The sequence below is a fragment of the Oreochromis niloticus genome, linkage group LG17 (genome assembly GCF_001858045.2).
Source record: "Oreochromis niloticus isolate F11D_XX linkage group LG17, O_niloticus_UMD_NMBU, whole genome shotgun sequence".
In the NCBI taxonomy this organism is placed as follows: Eukaryota; Metazoa; Chordata; class Actinopteri; order Cichliformes; family Cichlidae; genus Oreochromis; species Oreochromis niloticus.
Genome location: NC_031981.2, coordinates 4771393 through 4791703, shown reverse-complemented (window position 1 = coordinate 4791703; position 20311 = coordinate 4771393). Strand labels below are relative to the sequence as shown.

The 20311-nt window shown below is 40.5% G+C and overlaps 1 protein-coding gene across 3 annotated transcripts in view; it reads right to left on the bottom strand.

Annotated features, from left to right (window-relative positions):
• LOC100705414 (copine-8) overlaps nt 1–20311 on the bottom strand; it is a 102389-nt gene that overhangs the window by 54535 nt on the left and 27543 nt on the right. For all 3 annotated transcript variants that reach the window (XM_019347177.2, XM_003445078.5, XM_005451767.3), the window contains exons 3-6: nt 18939–18985; nt 16090–16193; nt 11518–11557; nt 4030–4106 (exon numbers count right to left, since the gene is read on the bottom strand). In XM_019347177.2, coding sequence (XP_019202722.1) covers nt 4030–4106; nt 11518–11557; nt 16090–16193; nt 18939–18985 — 268 coding nt within the window. The remainder of the gene's footprint in view (nt 1–4029; nt 4107–11517; nt 11558–16089; nt 16194–18938; nt 18986–20311) is intronic.

Genomic DNA, 20311 nt, shown 5'->3' with positions numbered 1-20311 from the left:
TTCAAAAAAGCATAAACTGCTTCCATACAGATACTTCTATCACATTTCACCGGTACGACAGCATGTACCGTCTAGTGTCTGTAGCTTCAAATTTGCTGTAATGCAAATATGAGAGTGTAAATATTCTCCAGAAGCCCCTGGCAAGAAAGCAAATTATAATCTTTTTGGAAATGTCAAGCTTTTCCATTAAATTGCTTTTGTTCTATTGAAATTAGAGGTAACATTTTTCTAATAACGGGCATCTCATGAAGTGTTTACGGCATGAATACGGAGCAAGGAGAGGCAGTGCTGCATACCATCTTTGGACAATTTACTCCAGTATCCATCAGTTTCTTACATGCGACCTGGTAATGAAATTTAAGTCAGAGCACTCATGTCAAAGTGTATGATATTGTAAGGAGAAGGGCTCACGAGGTCTAAGAACCAGGAAATGTATTCAGAGGTTTGTTAGGAGGGTAGCGGGAGGCTCGTTAGTTAGGGTAGGTTGTCCAGTAATCAGAAACTGACTGAGGCGGAGCAGAGTGGACGTGGGTGAGAGGCAGAGGTGATAAACTTTGTTCTACGTTTACATTAATTATTTAAAATGTGTTTCTTATGTTTTTGTAGCCAGCAGTGAGGTCAGTTTTAAAATGTAGGCAATCAGCTGTTCAATCTGTTTCACAGTGAGCGTGTTTTATACCTTCTAATATCACATGTTACCCCAATTAATTTGTACTTTTCATATTGTTATGAAATCTTAGGCAAGAAAATAGTTGTTATCAGTGCAAATGTGCATTTTAACTTTAAGATCTAAATAATAAAAAATTAATGTTAAATACTTGTTTTGTCTGCTCTTAAAATGAGAAGAAATAGATGAAAATGAAAGTGACTTCTTCAAGAAATTACACTTTTGCCATTACTGCTGTTAAAGTGGCCCCTCCTGATGGTTCTAGTGTAAAGCTACAATCATTATTATTACAGTAATTATATTTTATGATAACCTCTAGCACATATACTTTGAGTTAGGAAAACTCTACAGAAGGAGGAAAAAAAGGCATGTTGTCCACTTCTGGTCACTGATTAAATGTATTCATTATTATTAAAGGTTTGGAGCTCTCTTTATAGATATACTACCCTCTCTTGATACTGTAAGCTTGTACTGAACTTCCAAATGTGTCTGTCTTTCTTCTCATTGGCAGCAGTTTGTTTGCACACAAGCAGAAGCTGCACCTACACAGTTCATCTGTTTCAGCTGTTTGCAATATGGCGGGTGAATAGTGCTAAGTTAGCCGAATGCTACGTTAACCATGTGCCTCACCATTGCTGCACTTGATGATGCGTTTTGCTTCTTGTTGCTGGTTACTCCAAGTGTCTCTCTCACTCACCCACGTGCACACACTCCTAAATGCCCACTGGAGTTACACTGAACAATGCAATATGTTAAAATTGTTAAGCCCCTCCCCCACCTCCTCCGCCTGTCATGTCAGGCTGCAGGTGTGTGCCTGACTGTCACTTACACCCACGCACATATATAAATACAGACACAACCTCCAGAGCCAGAGAACAGCTGTGGGTCCTGCCCCTTCATTTTTAATGAATGTTGACAGTTTTCCTCATTCTGCACCAAATCACTCTTGACCTCTTATAAATGGTCGATATAGATGGCACATGTGAATGTAACAAACCTGTTTCATTCAGCGTTGATTGTTTTGCTTTTTTCTCATCTGCATATATTTGCAGAAGCGTGGCACAACATATGGAGAGTGAATGCCTTCAGGACCTAAAGCAACCAACCTCCACATTTTACACAGCCCTGAATATCAAAGAAAGAACTCAATTCACACCTCATAATTTAACTTTTCTTCCACAAACTGCTTTTGTGATAACCGAGGCACACTTTGCATTTGATGTACTCGAGTAGCAAAACAAAGGAGGAGGAGTAACATCTCTATTCCTCAACCGGTTTTAACAAAATGTTTACAAAAGAACAGGCGCTGAATATTTTCCAATATACACATCCATTCGTGGTGCAGCTGCAGGGGAGGCTGACACACCGGAGCTCCATCAGCTCATCACGCCTCCCCTGTATAAAACGTGCTGGGACCTGAGGTTGGGGTTGTTGTTGTTGTGTGTGGGACACAGCTGAAAAGCTGCGGCCGTCTGTTGGAGAACAGCAACCGGAATAAAAAGTGTTAAAGGTGTGAACTATGTGGTCGGGTCTGTCATTCATGCCACAGTGGTGCCGAAACCCAGGAGGTGGCATGGCGGAACCACGACCAGGCCAGCAGTGGAGGCACTGGCCCGAATAGCGGGCGAGTTCGCGGCCATGCAGAGGGAGCAGGTGGAGAGGCGGAACAGCTGCAGGACCGGTGCGAGCGTGGGATGCAGCTGATAATGAGTCAGGCAGCTTGATTCGGTTCCTGGCCGACCCCACGTGTTCTGGAGGTCACTGCGTGGGAGGAACCTGCCCAGGCCAGATCGGAGGTCTGCGTGCCGTCTGGACCAGCTCATAACAAACCAGAGGTCCGCACCCCGAAGCGACCTGCCCAGGCTGAGCCGGGGATCAGAGCGCAGGAAGAACCTGCTCTGCCAGAGCTGGTGGACAGCGCGCGGGGAGGAACTGTTCTGCCTGACTCGGAGGTCGCCATGCCGTCCAGTCCAGGGGCGTCCTCACCAGAGGCCAGCGCGCTGTCTTGACCTGCCTCGGTTCCGCCAGAGGACAAGATGCTGTGTGGTCTTGTGTGGCTGTATGGCTGCCTGCCAAGCCGCCTGTGAGTCCCGGCTCATCACGTCCGCCGCTGGACCCGCGGTCGGCCCCGGACCCACCTCGTCACCGTCGCTGGTTACGAGGTGGGCCCCCTGGTCAGGTGCGTCATTCATGCCACATGGACGAGAAAAATGAGAACTTTTATTGCGGCTAGTTTCTTACACCACTTCATAGGATTGTTTGAGGGTTAAGAGTTGCTTCTGAGGCAAAATTATTTTAAGGGGCTCATCTTGTCCCCAGAAATATAGCCAAGCAAACATTTTTGTGTGTGTGCAAATGTAAATAATCAAGAGAAATGTGGAAGCAGGAGTTCCTGGAGTTGAGCTTTCAGATGAGACAACATAGTTTTGCACTCACTTTCTCTCTCGCTCTGTGTGTGTGTGTGTGTGTGTGTGTGTCTGAACTATATGTGTGGACCACTCCAAAGACGTGCACTCTTTATATCTCTGTCTTTCCTTCCTTCCCTCTCCATGGGAAACCTGCCTCTGCAATCACCATGGCGATTCCTACTCAACAGGATGACAGTTTTGCTTTGATGTGAAGAGAAGATATGAAGCACACACACACACACACACACACACACACACACACTCACACACACACACACACACACACAGGTTGCCAGGTTCTTGACAATGTTCCCTGTTATTTCTCCCCTTAAGAACGCTCTTTGCAGATCTAAAGCCTCATCGACGCTTCAAATGAACAAGCTAATTGGATTAAAGAGACACAATTGAGAGAAAGCCAAGTGGGCTTTCTCATGAGAGAGAAAATATGTAAATAAGAGGAGGCCACTAGAGCAGCATTGTGGACACGAGTGATAAAGAACCATAACAAGACTGAATTAACTGCTTACAAATACAATAACGATAACACGAGGATGAATAAAAACAATGCAGATTTATTTGTTAATGTGACAGCGGTAATCAATTAGCCCCTGTGTCTGTCAATAATCAACAATGTATTAAAAAAACAAGCAAATTAGCAAATTAGCCCAGGGAAATACAATGTGAAGAGACACAAAGATTTGCTCTCGCTCATCTAGTTTGAAGAGTCAAGAGTTCAAGCTAAATATGTCATTTCTCCATTTCTCTCTGATAAAAACATCTTTATGGTGTTTTTGTGAATCCGGGCTGATGCCACTATCATCAGGCCTGACTAAAATTTGCAGACTGTGGATATAACCCTGCTAGTGCCCCTGTAGTTCATGCAACTTTTGGTCAGATACTCATTGAGATGTCTGCACACTTTTTTCTGCTACAGCTATCTGAGCTCCTACTCACCCAAGAGGTTTTTCCAAGCGACTGCCCAACGATCCGACTATCTCTCCCAGAGTACAGTGGGCTTGGCCGAGAAAGTCCTGCAGAGTCAAGGAGAAAGAAGTGAGCCAACACATGTTTTTTGTCATTCAGACATAGCATTACTCACAAACCTGACCTGCTGATCAATACAGAGTCCAACCCCAAAGGCCCGAGTCTTTTCAAATACCACTACCTTCACCTTTGATAGATCATATTAGCAAGAAGAGACTGAGCCTTCCTCCCACCAGCCCTCACACCTGCCCCAGTGTGCTCCTCCACTTCCCTGGGATATTAAACTGCCTTCACATATTGAAGCCTTACAGCTGATACTGAGAGAGCCAGGGACATGAGTGCACCTGTAGCATCCTAGAAACCTCGTGGATTTAAAACAATGACAAGTTGCTTTTCGGTGTCAAAAATGACAAGCATTGAGAAAACAAAACACCCATAAAACACAAATTTCTCCCATATAAATATATCTAAATATGGATCATAGAAACATGCCTTCTTCATGGGTCTTTAACTGGGGGTTAGATCATTTGTCTTTGTTAGATAGTATCTCTAATATCTGACCAGAGCAGCTCCAAGCACCACTAACATATCGGATTCTCTTTGGTCCATTGATTAGCCTCTCAGCTTTATCTCTTCCCATCTATCTCATCACAATTACATTCCTGCAGCCACACAGTGTCAGTCTGCTATGAACATATTTGTTTTGGTGGAAACGCATGCCGAAATTAGACCAAAATAATAATAATGATAATAATTTCCATCCACCATGTAGAGGTGAACCCGTAAATGCACAAATTACCTAGCAACTGTGGCTGCTGCCTACATGAGGTCCATCTGAGAACTGGCTATATGCAACTAATGGCTAAATATATAACAGCATGAGCTAGAAAAAGATTTAATGAGAAAAATAGCTATGTGGGTGTAGCCCCTTTCAGCACTTTTACAGAAAGAAATGAACTATTTTATGAGATCCAAAGAACAAGGGAATGTGAGCAGATGAATCTAAATCTACATCTTTAAAAGGATTATAACCATTCTGGGGGCGTATCTCATGGCTTTCTAAAGCTCATATATATACAATTTGACGAGACTGTGTTATGACCAGTTTTATCACCTGCAGTATTGGAAGATAACTAGAGGGAATTAGCTATTAGCTATTTAATTCTGGCAAGTTTCCTGCTGTTTAAAAGTTTTAGGCTTGAAACTTATAGGCTCAACTGTCACTGTGGGCTTTCAGGTTTCTTGATTTCTTATCAATACACAATCGGTGGCTTTACAATAAAAAACAACGCATGTTTATGTAAAAAAAAAAAAACATAGGAAAGAGGAAACATACCATAATAGCGAATTTAAGGCAGTAAGCCAGTAAAATACTATGTTAGATAATAATTAGCAATTACTAAACTAAAAAACAGCTCAAATCAAATGAGAAGGGGAAGTTTTGCTGATGGATCATTGCACAGAGAAATCTGCCTCAGCTAAAAGATCTAGAAGATGAGCCTTGTTTAAAAGAAGGACACTGTTCATATGCTTTTCCATCTGGTGATATGAAGCTTGAAATTCTTCTCTGCAGTTTATATTTAAACTATTTCTTGTAAATGATCAGTAAGCAAATTAAAACAATGAAGAGTACCAGTGCTTGTTTCTGCTACTGTACATTGCAGATGTGGTACTATTGCAGTTTTACTATTGAAACAATTAAATATCCCATGATATTGAACTGAAACTTGGCTATTTGTTATGATTTTTAAACCAAAGCCTAAATATTAAATATATTTCTTTTAGCCCTGAAATTTTTAGTAGCTACCTCTTACATTAAAAAAAGCCAATCAAAAAGCACACGATGTCAATATACTGTACTTATTGTACAAAAGACACCCTATTTTTAGGGCAACATGTTTCAAATTTGGTTAATCTCATATGGAACGACCCAGATATATGGATAAAAACTGTACTGTTTTATTTCATCCTTACTCTACTTTTGTGTCTATATGCCACACTAGTTCTCACCCAGGTCCCAGCTGAGTCCGCAGCCTACAGCTCCCAATGTTAAAACACCATCTAATGGGTTAGCTCTCCGGCTTCCCCCATAGGACCTGCACCAAGGCTGCTGTCTCTGCCTGTATGAGATTATTGATTTCAAACGAGTGAGCCGAGGGGGAGCAAATCCAGAGCAGGAGGGAAAAGAGAAGAGTGAGAGAACAAGCGTATGGCAATGAAATGGGATAAAAAGGTGACAGAATGTCATACGGAGAGGAAAAGAAAAGAGAAACAGCTAGGGGCAGCACAAGAGGAAATAATTGCATCCAGAGAGACATCAAACCCAATAAAATAAGAAAAGAAATATCCTGAAGGGAAATATTAAGCGACTAAACCTGCATTGGAGACTGTGTTTTGCACTGTAGCACCCAATTTATCTCCTTTTATTTCATACACTTGTCATATAAACGCCAGCAGTACATTTGCAGTCTTTATAAATGTGAGCAATCAATTTTAGAAACAATGTTCAGCAAAACAGTAAGTTATAAGGTAAAGTATATGTTTTTTTGTTGCTTTTTTTTAAAGGTCAAAACATAAAACACAATTACTGTGGCTCTGCATTAAAATCAGTGTGACTGTTGTACTTCCATTTGCGCCTATTTAGCCGGAGGCCACATAATGATAACGCACAGCAGTTTGTTGTAATTTAGAAATGGTTCAATAAAATCTACTTCCTTTCAACAGGTGCATGGAGCCTTAATGAAGGTGAAATATAAGCCTGGGTACAATGCCTCCACAAAGGTTCCAATTACAGCTATTATAGGGCTGAAGAAATACCATAAAAAAAGAAAATATATTATTCTGACAAACAGTGTTGCTAGAGGGGGAAAGCAGTCCACATGTCCTCAGGCATTTGTTATTCTTAATCAAATAGAACAGAGGACGGGTTGGCATTTAGATGGAGTTCAGTACACAATGCTCCATTTGAAGTGTACAAAAATGCTAACATTATTTCTTCTTCTTTTGTTTTTTACATCACCACAAAGGGTATGTGTCTGGAATATGCTACGCAGGCAGACTTGTTAAGCTGGATACTAAACGCCACGCAATGATAAGCGCTAATGGCTTGAGTGTTTCACCTTGGGGAAAAGCAACATTGGCTGTTTGCAGCTGTGCTCAGAGGTAGACTTTGACACAAAAGTCAAGTGAGTGAAGGTTGAAAAGCAAACAAACTTTCCAAAAAATATAATCTGAAACAAAAGAGTCGGTCAGAGTGTGTAAGACTGTGGTCTGCTTTCACCTGCTGTTTGGTTACAGTTGGAGAAAACAAATAGTTGGTTAAATTGAATTAAAGACTGTGGATAACCTTTTATAATCTTTAAAACATGAGATCTACTCTTAAAATGCTCAACTATTCTACATTACTGGACTGATGAGTTCCTAACATAAAGTTTAGTTAAAAACTATCCCCCCCTTCCTGATTTCTTAGATTTTTTTCCATGTTTGTCACACTTAAATGTTTCAGATCATCAAACAAATTTAAATATCAGAAAAATATGATAAAAGAAAATACAAAATATTGTTTTTTTTAATTATTATTTCATTTATTATGAGAAAAAAACTATTCCAACTTACCTGGCCACATGTGAAAGACTAATTACCCCCTAAACCTGATAACAGGTTGTGCCACCCTTCAGCAAGGAATGCAATCAAGCGTTAACCGTCAGTGAGTTGGAGAAATTTTGGTCTACTCTTCCGTTCAGTCGAGTTGGAGAGTTTGAGCGGGGAACTCAAGGGTTAGAACAAGTCAATCCCTGGCTGCTCCATCTGTATGCCAAATATCCTTGTGCAAGATACTGAACTCCAAGTTGCTCACCGATGCAACCATAGGAGCGTGAATGTTAGAAAGCACTTAAGCATAGAAAAAAAGTGCTTGTATAAATGGATGAAGGAGCCAAGGTGTATGAAGCACTTTGAGTGCTCAGGTAGAGTAGAAAAGTGCTATTTAAGAACCAGTTCATTTACTCCTTTGAGTCATTCAGAGGTGGACTTGGTCTATTTTGGATCATTGTCCTGCAGCATAACCCAAATGTGCTTCATCGAATCTGTTCTGAAACATGTAAGTGTGACAAACACAGCAACGTGTGGTTATGGTAAATCCCTTCAAAGCAGTAAACAAAAACTGGCAAATGGGAAGAAAGCACTGAACAGCTGTGTGTTATGGACACTGACTGAAAAAGGAGAAAAGACAGCTGTGTAAAAATGATATCCACTCTGTCATCCTCAGCTCCTGTTTTTACTGCCGTCCATCATTTTCACTGCTGCTGTGACTTTCTGTGACTTGGATAGTCAGGTTCACGTCATTGTCCTGTTACTAGAGCAACCACCATGCTCAAACGTGTCTAAGATATCACCACAAAGCTGATATTATAAGTACAGGTGTGTGCAAACAAGATTACACTGAAACCCATGCATGAGATATATACACACACAGTGAATCTCACTAAATGGATCAAAATGATGCATGTAAACAGCTGGTTCTTAAATCACTTGTTAAAGTGCAGAAAAACCTAATAATCATATCACCCTCTATGAGCAAGCACTTTGGCGACAGTGGGAAGGAAAAACTCCCTTTTAACAGGAAGAATCCCCCGGCAGAAAAAATGTACACACGCATCTGAATACGTGAATATCAAGATTTTTAATGCCAATTCTCTTGTCAGCTTATATTGCTATTTATAGACTTTGGTAAACAGTCCATGTAGACAGCCATCTCTTAAAACCTTCGCTGTGTTTGTTTTTTTTATTATGCATTCAACTGTCACTTTCCTGGGCACACCTGTTCAATTGCTTGTTAAGGTAAAGATGCAATCAGCAGAAATTCAATGCATTTAGATGTGTAGACATGGTCAAAGTAAGCATATGAAAGGGGAATACAGGTGATTTAAGTGACTTTAAAAGCTGCACAGTAGTTGGTTCCAGGTGTGAGTGTTTCAGAAACTGCTGTTCTACTGGGATTTCCCCACACAACCATCACTGGGGTTTACAGAGAAGGGTGAGAAAACAAACTATGAGTTGGTCCCTTGTTGTGCCAGAGGTCAGAGGAGCTTGTTACAAAGTATCCAGAAGAGCATCTCTGACTTTGATGCAGAAGAGCACACTGGGTACCACTTCTATCAGCTAAGAACAGGAAACTGAGGATACAGTTTGCATAGGCTCACCAAATTTGGACAATAGAAGCTTAAAAGAAACATTGCCTGGTCTGATGAGTCTTGTTATCTGCTGTGAGTTTTACATGGCAGGCTCAAAATCTGGCATAAACAACATGAAAGCATGGCTCCATCCTGCCCTGTATAAACAGTTCATCCTGTGCTGGTGATATAATGGTGTGGGGGATATTTTTCTGGCACCCTCTGAACCCCTTAGTATTTACCGAGCACCATTTCAACTCCATAGCCTGAGTACCGTTGCTGACCTTGGCCATCCAGCAACACTTATGACCACAGCGTACCAATTTTCTGATGGCTGCTACCAGCAGGATAACACAGCATATCACAAAGCTCAGATTACCTCAAACTGGTTTATTGAACATTACAATAAGTACATTGTACTCAAATGGCCTCTACAGTCATCAGATCTCAATCCAATAGAGCACATTGGGGATGTGGTGAAATGGGAGATTTGCATTATGGATCTGCTGCAACAGTGTGATGCTGTTACGTCAATATGGAATAAAATCTGTGAGGAATTGTTTAATTTATGCCACTAAGAATTAAAGCTCCATGTCCGAGCAAGCTGTACCTAACATAAGGGCTACATTTGTTCATCAGCACAAAGACATATTCAGACTAGAGATGGCACGATACCACTTTTTTATGTCCGATACCGATACCGATATCATAAATTTGAATATCTGCCGATACCGATATGAATCCGATATAGTGTGTTTTTTAATCAATAAAACTGTTTTTTTAATATCTTGCTGCATTTTGTATAAGTTCATACTCAAGTTTAAGTAAACAACAACACTAAAGCTATTCTGTTATACCTGTATGTAAAAAATGCACCCAAAATATTTCATAGTTCAGCAACACTGATCAATCTAATAAACTTAAACCTGCTCCATCCTCCCTATTCTGGTATTTTAAAGAGTACTTAGCAGAAATATTAAGCAACCTAACAAATAGGGTCGCAAACTCCCAGCAAAAAAAAATAGAGACCCCCCCCCTCCACCTCCACCTCATGATGCTTAATCGACGTAATCAACTTTAATTTGATTCAGGGTGAAAAAAAATGCACAGAAATAAATTCTTTTTCAAGAATAATTAAATAGATTCAACATCTTTCTTCAGCAGAATTGCAGACTGCACAGATGGTACCTTCCCAAAGGAAACAGTACTATAGCTTACTAGGGTATATTAGACTTAACAGTTACTATATACAGTAATGGACTTCTATACATTTTACATCAGATTAAAACTTTGGGTGTAAGATTCAGATAATTATTTATTAAAAGCTCGACATTTTAAATGAGAATAAGAAAGAAAAGTATGTCTTTGTGCCCCCTTTTCCCTGTTCATGCCCTATCGGCCCCCCCTGGCTAAACTTTGCTAGATCCGCCCCTGCACAGTTACCAGCCGTCAGCTACGTAGAAAAGGATCCTGGTGTAGAAAGTAATATTAAATAAATTCTAACAACAGCTTATCAAGCTTAAACGTGCTGCTGTTGTTCAGCCGCTGGTTTCCTCTTTCTGGTGCAAAGTGGGGCAAAAACAAAGAAGAGAGACGGACTCGCGACAGAAAAGCCGATCAGCTGATCATTAAGCAGTTTTACGATTGAAGTAGCCGCAGGAAGGTGAGGGAGGGAGAGAGAGGCAGTCGCTCCATATATCGGTTGTTAAGCTTAACGTGGGAATGCTTTACAAACATTCAGAGATGAACTTACACACTTGCTTTACTTCTCTCTGGGATAACTTCCTCGGAGATGAAATGCTGGTTTGGTAGCGAGGCTACAAATACACACAGCCGCTCTATCACGTGATGCATACTGCTCCGACGTGCTACGGTTATGAGCCGAGTTACGCCATGTCGCAAGTTTTGTGAGGTGTTTTTTTGATATTTAATGGATCGGATTACATTTTTTATTTCTCGCCAATATCCGATCCAGTAATTTAGGTCAGTATCGGACCGATACCGATACGTAATATCGGTTCGGTCCATCTCTAATTCAGACCAAACGAAATGGAAACTGAATCGTACAACTCTAGCTGGCAAGTTCCTGAATTTTAAATACTTTCGATTTGCACTGACACATATTTGCCTTTATTTATTATGTATTCAAGTGTGGCCTGAACACACCACAAGTCAGCAGGCTAATGACCGGAGTACTCTTATTTGGTTGAAAAAGAGTCTAATGACAGGTAATGACATGTTCAGCATTTACATTCGCAAAAACACAAAACAATACACAAGCACTCACGTGTTTCGACAGGTTGGCACTCTTCGAATCGACATCATACCTGCAGAAAAAAACAAAAACACACTGTGAATGCATTACAGAGTGATGGAGGGTGACAGGAGCTCAGCTGGGAACACAAAAGGGATTACAGAGAGGGTAAATCAGTAATGGGGTTAAGCATCTTGTCATGCAGAATCTCAACGGAGGCTCTGAGAATTCACTTCCCAGCTTTGCAGGATAACAGACATCCTCTATTAAAATGACACTAAATGGACTAATTGGCAGTCACACGTATAGCTGCGAGGCCACACACGTGAACGACTGAAACAGAAACGCTGAAATACTGACTTGCTGAGTGAAGAAGTCTGTCCTCGTTAGTTTTCATCTCTTTTCATTACTGTCACACACGTCTGAACAGTACTCACAACTCTTATTCCTCAGTTTCACCTGGCGACCTCTTAAACATACAATATTTGCAGCGAGACAAACTTCTCCAGAAATAGCCCCTCCAGCTCTGAAGAATGGGAGGCAATCAGGCAACCCATTCACTCAGCAATCTGAGGTCATTTCACAGCTCAGGTCATTTCACCCACCACTAAATATGGATTGGCCTCTGCTGGGTAATACAGTGGGGGAGAAATGCTAGGCAATTTAGTTACTTCACATGGATGTTAAGGGTGATGTACAGTATATCCTGTGTGTGGCAGGATTCTCTTTTAATCCAAATCCAAGACATAACTAATATTTAAAATGTCCCATTTCAACTCCGTGGGACATGGGACGTGGTTTATGTCTAAGATTTTATCTTTTTAGCTGTTTAGAATGATATCGGTATATGCCTCTTAGCTTAGGGACGTGTAAAATTAAAGACATATATCAGTGCACTGTTTTTCACAGTGAGCCCTGTGGAACATAATGCACTATCATAATTCATAGTGAGAGGACATACTGTAGTATTTCATAACCTCTGCTCTGTAACTGTTTTGTTTTCATAGAGATCTCACTCCCATAAGCCTGAGGGAGTAAACATTCTTTCATCTGTTATCATCTCAGACAGCGTTACCCTTTGCAGGCCAGCAGGACCAGCGACATACAGTCGTTGATGAGAGGAGCAGCAAGGCTGCACGCACACATCCGGATACTGTAGACACTGTTTGAAAGACAGGCGTAGCTTTTGAGGTTTAAACCTGTACTATTTCTAATGGCCAGCTGAGGTCAACTTCTATAGTTGGAACGTCTCATTATATAAAAGCAGGGCTCGCAAAATTTCAAAATCTCTGGTAGCCCTTCGGGCAGGCACTCTTCAGTTTTTGGTAGCCCAAAATAAATTTAAGTAGCCCGAATAAAAAAGAGAGCAATTTTTTAATGTTCTGTTTCCTTTACAATATTATAGATTAAAGTATAATATTGTAACGGAAACAAATTTATCAGAAAATTGTTAAAATACAAATCACAACAACTGTATAAAAATTACAATCATCAACTCAAATACTTATTTCTAATTGAACAGAAATTTCTATGAACTTGCAAGAACTGTGTAGAACATGAATCAGTCTGTGTCAGATCCTGAATCTGAAATTTCCACTGAAGTCAAGGGTAAGGGGTGAGTGGAACCAAGATCGAGGCCATTTGCTTTTTGAAGTTTGCAAAAACTGCTAAATTTGGCCAATGGTGGTTCACTCTTTGCAACATAGTACGCTTTTGAAAGATTTTTCAGGACTTCTGCTTCTGCTTGGTTTATATTTTGCAATTGCTGTTTGTTCTGGGAAAGATATTGCAGACTGGGCAATAATGCATTTCTTGCATTTCTCATGGGTTCTGATGGGGTCTTTCTTAAAATTACTGGTCCCAGTAACAAAGGCGCATGTCGACTCAAATGAAATGAAACTCACGACACACCCGGCAGAACATTATGTTATTTAGCTCGTCATATTCCAGCCACATAAATTCTTTTGTCCATGAAACCAAAAAAGCTGAGCTTTCTTTTTGCCTCATAGTCTGATTTGTCATAACTTTTCCGTTTTGTGGTAGGCTTTTATTTGGCTGTGCCTTCTTCACCCTGACCTGTCTTATTTGGCTCAGCAGAACTAAAATTCCAGCGTAAATCCTGCTGCTTTTACACACGTACTTACATAACGGTCAGCGATTCTCTGCGCAATCAACCTCTCACATGTTTAAGCTTGCTGTGGGAGATTTCACTTGTCACGTTTGAATAGTAAGCTAATGAGTGATAAGATGATGTCAGAGGAATTGGTGCGCAATTAATCGTCACTCACCAATCAGTGCTGCCGCTCTCTACACACCATTTGCGCGATCGCAAAGTGAAAGCAAAAAACAAGCACAAATTCAAACGCGATTTCAATATGTCACATAATGACAGTGGCTCATCGATGCCAATAACATAATTACTCAGCTACATTTGCGAAAGAAAATGCAAAATCATTGACACATTTTTTCTTCCTATGATAGCCCGACGGGCTGGGCGGAGATGGATTTTGGTAGCCCGACTGGAAAAATCGCTAGCCCCGGGACGTCGGGCTAGTGATTTTGCGAGCCCTGAAAAGTCTTTTTGGGAAAAGACATTATTCAACTTTCTTTGTTCCCAAAGGTTGTTTCTTGGTGTAAGACTGCAGTGTCCCTCAGACCAAAACCAAATCACATCAAGGCTGCGACAGTGAAGACACTCGAGACTTCAAGGCTTTAAGGCATGACTTTCACTCAATGGGAGCCATCACGGTGGCTATCTTTTATATACAGTCTATGATAGACACATTCACGAAAACAGGCACACATAGGAGTCTCACACACGGATGCACACACTGAATGATACTGAAAACGGAACATAACCTACTCGCAGACCCACAAAAAGCCAGAGTTCTGTTTGTTTGTTTTCCTCAGATGTCCAGTTCCATTCAGAAAACCACTCAAGAGACACATAGTTATGCATTCATTCATTTATAATCACGTAACCAATGAGCAGACATAGACGCAACACACAAACACAGATGTCCTTACATGTCCCCATCCTTCTATGAGATGTCATTCTTCTAATAGATTTAAACTCGCCCTCCTGATATTGCAAATACAGTAATAAGTGCTAATCCAAAACCTGCACACCTCTAATGTAAGAAAGCAACAGAAGAGAGGCGGGGAAGACATTAAAAAGTCTACATAGAGCCAATAAGGCATAAATTTAGCTTAAAGAACATTTGCTTAAGAAGCTTGGGTTGCAGTCATAAGCGGTAAACACCACTGACTCAGTTCCATTCATATATGCTCGTGCAGTAATAAGAGTAGTATACTTTGGATCATCGGAGTCTCTCCCATCATTCAGTTCATCTTCATTTCATCTGAAATACTACAACACTCAGTTAAATAACTGAGCCCTTCAAAGTCAGTAATATTCTTCATTAGTGCAAAACACAGAAAGTAACTTGTTTGTGTACACATGAAAATGTACACCGGGCTGTAACATGGTGTGGAAGACAAGTGGAGCAGCCGGACTAGGTATGAAAGGTTAAATCTGTCTATTCCTATATCACACCCACCATCCCCCCGAAACCCTGGTTGTTATGGCTACCCGCTAAACTGCACACGAAGTCGCAAACACATGCACCCAGAAACACACACATTGTCACCATGGTCACACACACGCAGCATGTGGCAATGCACACACAAATTGCACGCATCAATTTGGGTTTTGTCTCTCCACCACAAGACCCTGTGACGCACCTCCTGTACGTATGAGCAACCAGTTGTACACATATGAGCTCAAGACATTACTCCTGGCGTAACGTGCAGCCGTAGTCAAGAGCAGATATGAAATAGAGAACACGTTTTTTTGGTTACAAAGTCACATTTGACGTCTTTGTGTGTGTCGACCTTGTTCTTTCCCTCCGTTTTGCTATCTATCATGAATCGACAAACATCGATGCAGACACACTAGCTCCTCTTCACAGGAGAACTTTGAGATCCCGGTGGTGCTGTCGCCATGGCTCCCTGCTTTATAGATTAGAATATAAATAATTCCCCTGTAATAAAATAAAGCCACTGAAAGCCCCATAATTCAGTAACAAATGTGACCTGAGAGCCACAGGAGATGGAGAATCCCCTCACCTAATCTAAGAACCTACAGAGCTGTGTACTAGTAATATATGAGACAAGAGAGTCTAAATCCATGCATTAGATACAGTATATAAAGACTGCAAACTATGGGCAACCGTGGCAATCTGCTAGGAACCAAAGCAATCACAAAGAGGCTTCTGGTGCAACACCCACCCACCTTTACAAGGAGGTGTTGCTGCTGCTCCGACCTCCTACTTTCTTTGCTTAAGCAAGGAGGGGTGGAGAAGCCTCAGAACCATGGAGATGGAAATAACAATCATCTTTGTGACTAAATGGTAAAAAGAGCCACACTTACCACTTAGAATTTTTAATTTCAATACCTCTCAAAGCTCTCATGAAAGCCAAACCAATATTCAGTGAACCATAACATAATCCACATCCAGAGTCTTAAATGCATGTTTAGGAACTAGTCATGTCACAGTGATGCAGAAACACACACGCACACACGCACGTGTACATCTTACTTACAGGTCAAACCGGAGGTTCTGTCGCTCCTCAAAGAAGTAATCCAAAATGAATTTCCGAACAAAGTCTGGGTTTAGCGTGTTGTCAATCACCTCTGTTCTGCCAAACTAGACCAAAAAACGAAACAAAACAAAGATTAGGAGACAAACAGTTTGGAGATCATTCAACTTTTTACAATCTACAAGTTTACAATCTATAATATGTGAGTATACATTTCTGCAACTCGCCACGCTTAAAAGCTCTAACCTTGCCCAAATCACAGCTTTTACCAGCACTTTATGACGCTGCAGTGACTCGTGTAAATATTGTATCCACCTGCAGGTTTTTCCTCAGGAGACACATTAGGCGAGAGGCTTGTTACAGAAGATTATGTACAGCTTTAGTGTAATGAATGCACCGCAGCTGAAGTATCAAGTCAAATGGGGTCAGCTGGGTTCCGGTTTGGCATTTAACTCAGCCTGTTAATAATGCATGCAGATGACGGGCTACTCAGATCTATGAATAACTGCGAACGATTGGTGCTGAAAGAATTGCCCCCTGATTTGCATTCATGAATATTTATTGTAAAATGCATTGGTAATGGAGGCTCGATCGTAATAAAACGTGCATGTGTTCTCTTAAAGTGGTGGCTGTGTGTTATTTCTACTAACTCTCGAGCACTACTACATCACAAGCCTTTCAGTTTACACTGTAAATCTTCGTGTCATTTCCAGATACCTGAACTGTATACTAGCAGGCAGCATCATTAGCCTAGGCCTAATCAAAGAAACGACATTTGCACATTGAATCTCTTCCCTCACTGAATCACTAACACAACATGCCAGAAATGCCACAAACGCCGGACTGAAAACATTTGTATTGTTGCACTTTGCTATTGTATTCATGCCATAAATATTTTAGATACTGCAGTATGTTTATAAGTACTGTGAGCTGTATGTAGAGTGTACCTACACAACACTTTAATATTTTCTACTTTCTTCGACAATATCCCGTAGCTACTTTGTATTTAAAAATACTTCCAGGACATTATTTTACTTCTTTTGTCTAAAATTACCAGCTGTTGGTCTTGGCGAATGATGCACTGCACTGATATACTGGTAGAGGCAAGGGTGCATACACTAATCAAGTGTTACCAGTAAATGTTACCTTTCTAACTTTTAAACCACACCTGAAACTAACCAAACCTTAAACACTGTGCATATAAGAATGGTTTTAATAGAGCTAGTCTTTTTATTTTGGGGTGTGTTTTGAGTTTTTTTGGCATAGGTAACGTACGTAGGCCCAGCCACCACTTGAGTCCAAATTGAAATATCTCACCTGCTACTGGAAATGAAATTTTGTGCAGATGATTCATCGTGACCCTTTGACTTAATTAAAGTGTTACCAACAGGCTGATATTTGTGAAAAAGAAAGCACACCCTAATTCAATGCCAAGGTTTTATGACTCAGGATATGATAAAAAATGATTTGGTTTAGTTTAACATCCTCAGATGAACAACAACACGTTGCAGATTATAGAGTATCGTTACTTATTTAACAGAAACAAAACTGAAATGTAGAAGCTGTGGGTGAAAAGCACCCCGTTATGTGATAGCTTGTAGAAACACGTTTAGCAGCAATAACTTTAGATAACAATTTTAGACTTTAGCAGTCTCTTATCGTTATGCAGGAACTTTGGTCCACTCTTCTTTAAAACATTGCCTCAGATCACTGAGGTTTGTGGGTATCTGCTAATGCAAGGCTCTCAGTGCAATACCCTGACTCTTAACTATTTCAGCAATTCTGTTCTGGATTTACCGTCGTTGCTTGTAATCACTGTCCTGTTGCTTTGGGTGTCGGATGGTTGCACATCTGACTGTAGAATACTTTGGTGTACAGAGTTCATGGTTGACTTGGTGACTGCCCATGCCATGTGGCTGCAAAACAAGCAGTGGTTTGCACATTTGCTTGATAAGCAAAAGGTTGCTGGTTTAATTCAAACCAGAGTAGCAATTCTCCTTTAGGGGTTGTGCTAGGAAGGGCACCCGGTGTACAGACAGAGCTACCTGCTAAGGTGACCCCTTGTGATAAAGGAACAGATAAAAGTAACTTTTATTGTTATGAACTTTAACCGAGCGCTGTGGAGTCTGAGATGTCAGAGCATTACATGACTGGCCTTGTGGTGAAATTGTTGGGGCATTCACTCCTGGGAAGACTAATGAATAATCTTTCTCACTGTCCACTGTTTCCAACATGGCCTTATAACCTTTCCCAGAATGATGGGCAGCAAGAGCTGTTTCCTCTCGTGTCTTCCTCCTTGGAAATGTGGTAACACATACCTGAATGTTCCAGACCAGCAAACTGCCAAAAAGTTGTGTTTTCTTGGACACAGTTAAGCTTGTCGATGATCAGCTGATTAGCAGCACATGACTGCTATCTACCCTTGTAATTACTATTCTTATTTCCTTTTGCAATCTGACTTGGCTTGTGTTACACAGATAACGACAATGTATAATATATTGTGTTGTTGTTATTGTTCATATGAGGTTGTATGTAATAATTTTAGAACCTGCTAAGGATCATTTTTTGTACTTTTTTGTGTACTGAGGCATAAAATGTTAAAATTAAAGAGGGTACACTTTAATTTTCAAATGACAGTAGAAGGACTCAGTGACAGTGAGAAGGACTCAGTTGAGGAGGCCTTCTCACCCTATCATGTAGTTTTTCTTTAACCAGTTTTAGCCAATTTCTAGCACCTATGCAAATAGAAGTCTCTTTTCTACATAGTGTGTATATGGAAAGATAGAAATGAAGTAGACAGAAGTTTAATAAAATGTAAGGAAATGTTTCAAACCCGGTTTGCACACACTCACCTCTCTCCACTCCCTGTTGCCCATGGCTTGTGTGTAGAGTACACATACTGTAAAAAGAGGCACATAACAGTAGTTTTAATCATTAACTCCGCACTAACACTCACTTAGCAACTGCCAAGCCATTTTAGTCAGTGTCTACCTTATAATCATGTATAATACATAAGAAACAGGCAAGCAGTCTAAATAAATATTACTATATTGGTATTTACAACCACCTTTTAACTATCTGACAGGTTGGCTGACTAACAGATGAACAGGAGAGCCTTACTTCATAAGACAGCAAGCAAATAAAATAAAAAAACAACTCAAATGTCATGGTATTTCATGGATCCATTAGAATATGACTGATAAGTCATAAATGCTTGAATTAGAAATATATATTAAAAAAAGAAAAACATCAAAGCGCCTAATAGTGTTATTCATGAGTCCTGAATATGTGCATTATATTTGCCGGCTTCAGATTGTGAAAGACATCATTTCGGGTGATTATGCAATTTCTCGAAACAAGAGAGTTCTCTAAAAAGGAAATTACGCAGCTCGCTCATCGTATACTTCATTCCTCGAGGCCTTTGATGTTCTTTGATGAGGATATGTACACATCCAAACACCCAGGCAGACACATAAAATGTTGATTTTGCATCTGACAGACACACACTGGGGATATTTTTGGGGGGAACAGAAAGATTTAAACTGATAACAAATTTGATACCGGGGAGCCTTCGTTTGCCTGTACAGATCACTGCTCTTTAGATTTTTAAGGTTTTTTTTTTTTTACCACCGAGTGACAAATCCAAGGTGTCGTTCAATTTTCAGGAACTTTGACATCCTGCTTTCCCTCTCTCCTTCACCTCCTTGCTCCTTCCTCCTGTCAGGCTGCTTCATATCAGGGGACTAAAGTCAGTGAGCTCAGCATAATCACAGGTGCTACTCAGCATAAAAGCAGTACTAAATTTATGGTTAATGCCCATGCTTCCTCCTCCTAATCACTGTCATCTTCATCGCTGTACTCATCACTGCCATCCCCATTACCTTGAGTCATTTTTAATCCATGCACGTGGGAATGTGCTGACATGCTCTGTTTTGCTTGCTGACTATGTGTGTGTGTGTGTGTGTGTGTGTGTGTGTATTAGTGGTTCATTACAATACTCATCGCAATATCTTATTTTTATGATATGACAACAATCGCTGTTTCATTTTAGGGCGTAATCGATCTCACCCTGCCCTCACTCCCAATGCACACTCACTCATACAAGCACACTCCTCATATGACTCATTCAAACAAATAATGTGAATAAATGTATTTTAATCTTTTAATTTTTCCATCTCTAGTCATTTTCTTGCTGCATTTTATTTTAAAAACTCGAAAAGTAACA